Source organism: Polypterus senegalus, chromosome 3 (assembly GCF_016835505.1).
Source record: "Polypterus senegalus isolate Bchr_013 chromosome 3, ASM1683550v1, whole genome shotgun sequence".
NCBI lineage: Eukaryota > Metazoa > Chordata > Cladistia > Polypteriformes > Polypteridae > Polypterus > Polypterus senegalus.
The window spans coordinates 12,961,670-12,965,224 of record NC_053156.1 but is presented as its reverse complement, the minus strand read 5'-3'; the positions used below and the strand labels follow the sequence as shown (position 1 = coordinate 12,965,224).

Below are 3,555 nucleotides of genomic sequence, written 5' to 3'. Positions count from 1 at the left end.
GAAAAACTTAAAAAAAAGCCACATTAAAGTTTGATAAATTCTGAAAAGAATGATACCAAACATATGTTTTAAAATAGGCCTGATTTAAAACGTGACATTAAAAACTTCATTGTTGCACTTTTAGGCTTAGGATATACTGTACATACGTACGTATGTATGCATGTCCACAGAAAAACATTTATTGGACTGTAGTTACTTTTTCACGTGAATGTAATTAATCTTCCAGTGGAAAAAATTCCATATAGAAGCATCAAAGTGTTTGTAACTGAAGACATTGTCTTTAGGAATATAAAATTTGGTTATATCCAGCAACAACATGTGCTCTTGGGGACGTCCCAGTATTTTTAGAAAATACAATTCAGGTAGAGTAGCAGAATTTTATCAGTCTGTTAGCAGCTGATGCAGTCCTCCAGCCATTTTTAACGTCACCTGAGAATCGGGTGCTGCAGTGCCTGTCATGAATGGAATGCCAGACACACCCATTACATAGAGAGAGTGTGTTTGGGGGTTCACCTTAATGAGATGTGGCGCATGATTTTATTTTTGTTTTGCCTTACAGAACAGAGGTATTTACATGTTCAGAATCAACAACGAACACGTGATTGACGCCACACTGACGGGAGGACCCGCACGGTGAGCCTTTAGCCTTCCTTTTGTCTATTAGATAGTGAAGTTCAATGGCGGAGATTGGTATTAATGAAAGGTGGTGGGGGGGCAAAAGCAGAAATGTTGACATCTTGCTCCGTTTTAAAGGTACGTCAACCATTCCTGTGCGCCAAATTGTGTGGCCGAAGTGGTGACGTTTGATAAGGAGGATAAGATCATCATCATTTCCAGCCGGAGAATTCCCAAAGGAGAAGAGGTAAGAAGACTTGTGGTCGCCCACCTTGCATTCATCTTTCACGTGAGCCTTCAAGTGCTTAGTAACTCTCCTTTGTGTCTCTCTTTCTCTCGTTATCTCTAATAGCTGACTTACGATTACCAGTTTGACTTTGAGGACGACCAGCACAAGATCCCGTGTCACTGCGGTGCATGGAACTGCAGGAAGTGGATGAACTGAGGCAGCCATGTGGCTGCTGTTCAAGGAGGGGCCGGCTGACCGGCCGCACGCCCTTTGAGACAAAAGTCTGGGCTGCAGCCCTCCATTGCTTTTTGCTCTCTAGGTAACATTTCTGCACATTGACTTGAGACTTGCACTCCGTGTTCATCTGACCCTGTTTGCTTCCTCCCCCCCACCCCATGTTTTAGAGGCTTAATGAAAATAAAGCAAAACTGACTTTTTTTTTTTTTGGTCCAATCAGCAAGCAAATGATACGCTAGCTGTAGGTAGATGTGCAGATTTGCCGTGGACTGGTATTCGTTTGTGCTTCTTGACCTTTAAAGTCAGGACATAGGCTGAAGCTAGACAATCGCAAAAATGACCGAGGCTCCAAGGACAAAGCAAACCTAAGACAGCGGGCGCTTATACCCAGACTACCTCATACCTGTGTCTTGGATCTTCTTAGCTTCAGATGACACCGAAAGATTTTAGGGGGAGGAGGGTGAAGGGGGATTGGAGGAACATGGCTTGGCTCTGGTGGCCTTCTCCCCCCCACCCCCTGCCCCCTCTCAGGTCAATGGAGGTCTGCTTCTCTACTCAACGCACAAACTGAAGGATGTGATTGCTGCTCGTGCAGGAGAACAGATCTCCGGGCCTCAGTGCTCCTCCTGCGCCGGACTGCCCTTGGCGTGTCCCCTTTGTATATTTACTGTATTTTACCGTTTTCACCGCCCTGAACTGAAGAGTCGGACTTTGATTGGACAGACGGGACGGGGGTGAAAGATGAAAAGGGCATTTTTCCCACAACCCCCCACCCCTCCCCACCCCCCTTTGTATGTTATTTAAAGGAAATTGGCAGAATGGATGACATGTATGTACTGCATCTTGACTGCCGAGAAAAATTAAACACAAAAAAAAAAAAAAGCTGCAAAAGTGTACAGATTGTAAATAGCCGCAGAGTGAACTGCTTGGGAAGAGAGACCGTTTTTAACCAGAGAAAAATTAAAAAGACAAACCACTGGATCTCATTTTATTAAAACAATAAAACCTTGATTATGTGTATATGAATTTAATTTTATTTTTTTGGCATTTACAATTATCGGCTTTTTTTTTTTTTTTCTTTTTGAAATAGAAGCTTGTAAAGGCTTGTACATTCTGCTTACGAACGTGAAACGGAGAGGAGAAAAGTACCCATCTTGTTTTCTTTTGTTTTTTGGCTATGTGTTGGCAGCTCGCTTCGCTTCTAATCCCTGCTCAGGTGTGCACAGGGTTGGGGGGAGATGGGTGGGGGAGTTGTGCCCATCCAGGAGACACCCCCCACCCCCATCCAGCATTAAAGCTTGTCCCGGCCGACCCCACGCCGGGAAATCCTCTCCCTTCGTCCTCAGATTCCTAATTATTTAGCTGCCTGATTTTAATTTCCTGACGAATCATGCGATGACTTGGGATCAAGAACCTGCTGGCATAGGACTCCAGGGTAATTACTTAGCATAAGCCATTTCTGTCCCCGCTGCCATTCTGTCTGCCTCAGTGGGCTTTTTAATTATTTAAAAAGATTATGCATAGTTTTATTTTAAAGAAAAAAATAAAAACAAATCCATATTTCAGAGTCTTTAAGCATTACATCCTGCTCATTTTATATTGTGTTGTCAGTTTTGTATAGCAAGGTTGCGTTTAGGACAAACAAATCATTTTTATTGTATGTGGCATGTTTTGTATGAATTATCATTTGAATTGTACATAAATTATGTCTGGCAACGCGGGAGGCTGTACTCAATCTCTCAGCTTCGTTTCTTGTAAAGGAAAAAAATAAAAAGGCATTTTAAATACAAACGCGCTGTCTTGTCTCTTGTGCCCTGAATGGCCGCCGATGACCGCAGCTGCGCAGTGTTCTGTGGGAGTGTTCGTTCTCATTCGTACCGATGCCATACAGGGTACAGCGTTCAGGCAACGGAGCGGCTGGTTTTAGTGGACTGCCGGTGGAGAGAGGTGGCAGGAATCTCAGCGTTTAATGAGTATTGCATGGTGAGAGTGGTGGGGCCCTCGTTTTGGGTGCAGAGCCGTTGAAAATGCGATAACTGAAAGTGAACGGTGCCAAGGGGCACAAATGTCTTCAGTCGCAAATGGGGAAGTCTTGTCAATTAGTGATGTGGAGATCAGTGGAAAAGCGAGTTTAAGATTGTTTTATTAAAAGTATACAGTAATCCCTCGTTTATCGCGGGAGATAGGTTCCAAGGCCGGCCGCAATAACTGAATTTCTGCGAAGTAGGGACACCATATTTATTTAACGTGTATTTAGACGTTTTTAAACCTTCCCTGTACTGTTTACAACCCGCCCTTTACTCTGTTAATAACAGGGACAACTGTTAAGCAATATGAAATCGGTAGATAAGTTTACAGTTACTGTATAGCGAAGTACACGTAGCTGTATATGACGTGATGATGGTGATAAATATGCTGTGCAGTAAAAATGATGACGATGAAGGGGACGACTTTTACTGCACAGCCGATGACTG

General features: G+C 43.5%; 1 protein-coding gene across 2 annotated transcripts in view; it reads left to right on the top strand.

The window, feature by feature from the left end:
• The window catches only part of kmt2d (lysine (K)-specific methyltransferase 2D), a 174,330-nt gene extending 171,458 nt beyond the window's left edge, over positions 1 to 2,872 (top strand). For both annotated transcript variants that reach the window (XM_039746644.1, XM_039746645.1), the window contains exons 53-55: positions 560 to 633; positions 754 to 862; positions 968 to 2,872. In XM_039746644.1, the coding sequence (XP_039602578.1) occupies positions 560 to 633; positions 754 to 862; positions 968 to 1,060 (276 nt within the window). In that variant the 3' untranslated portion in view covers positions 1,061 to 2,872. The remainder of the gene's footprint in view (positions 1 to 559; positions 634 to 753; positions 863 to 967) is intronic.
• Positions 2,873 to 3,555: the final 683 nt, after the last annotated feature.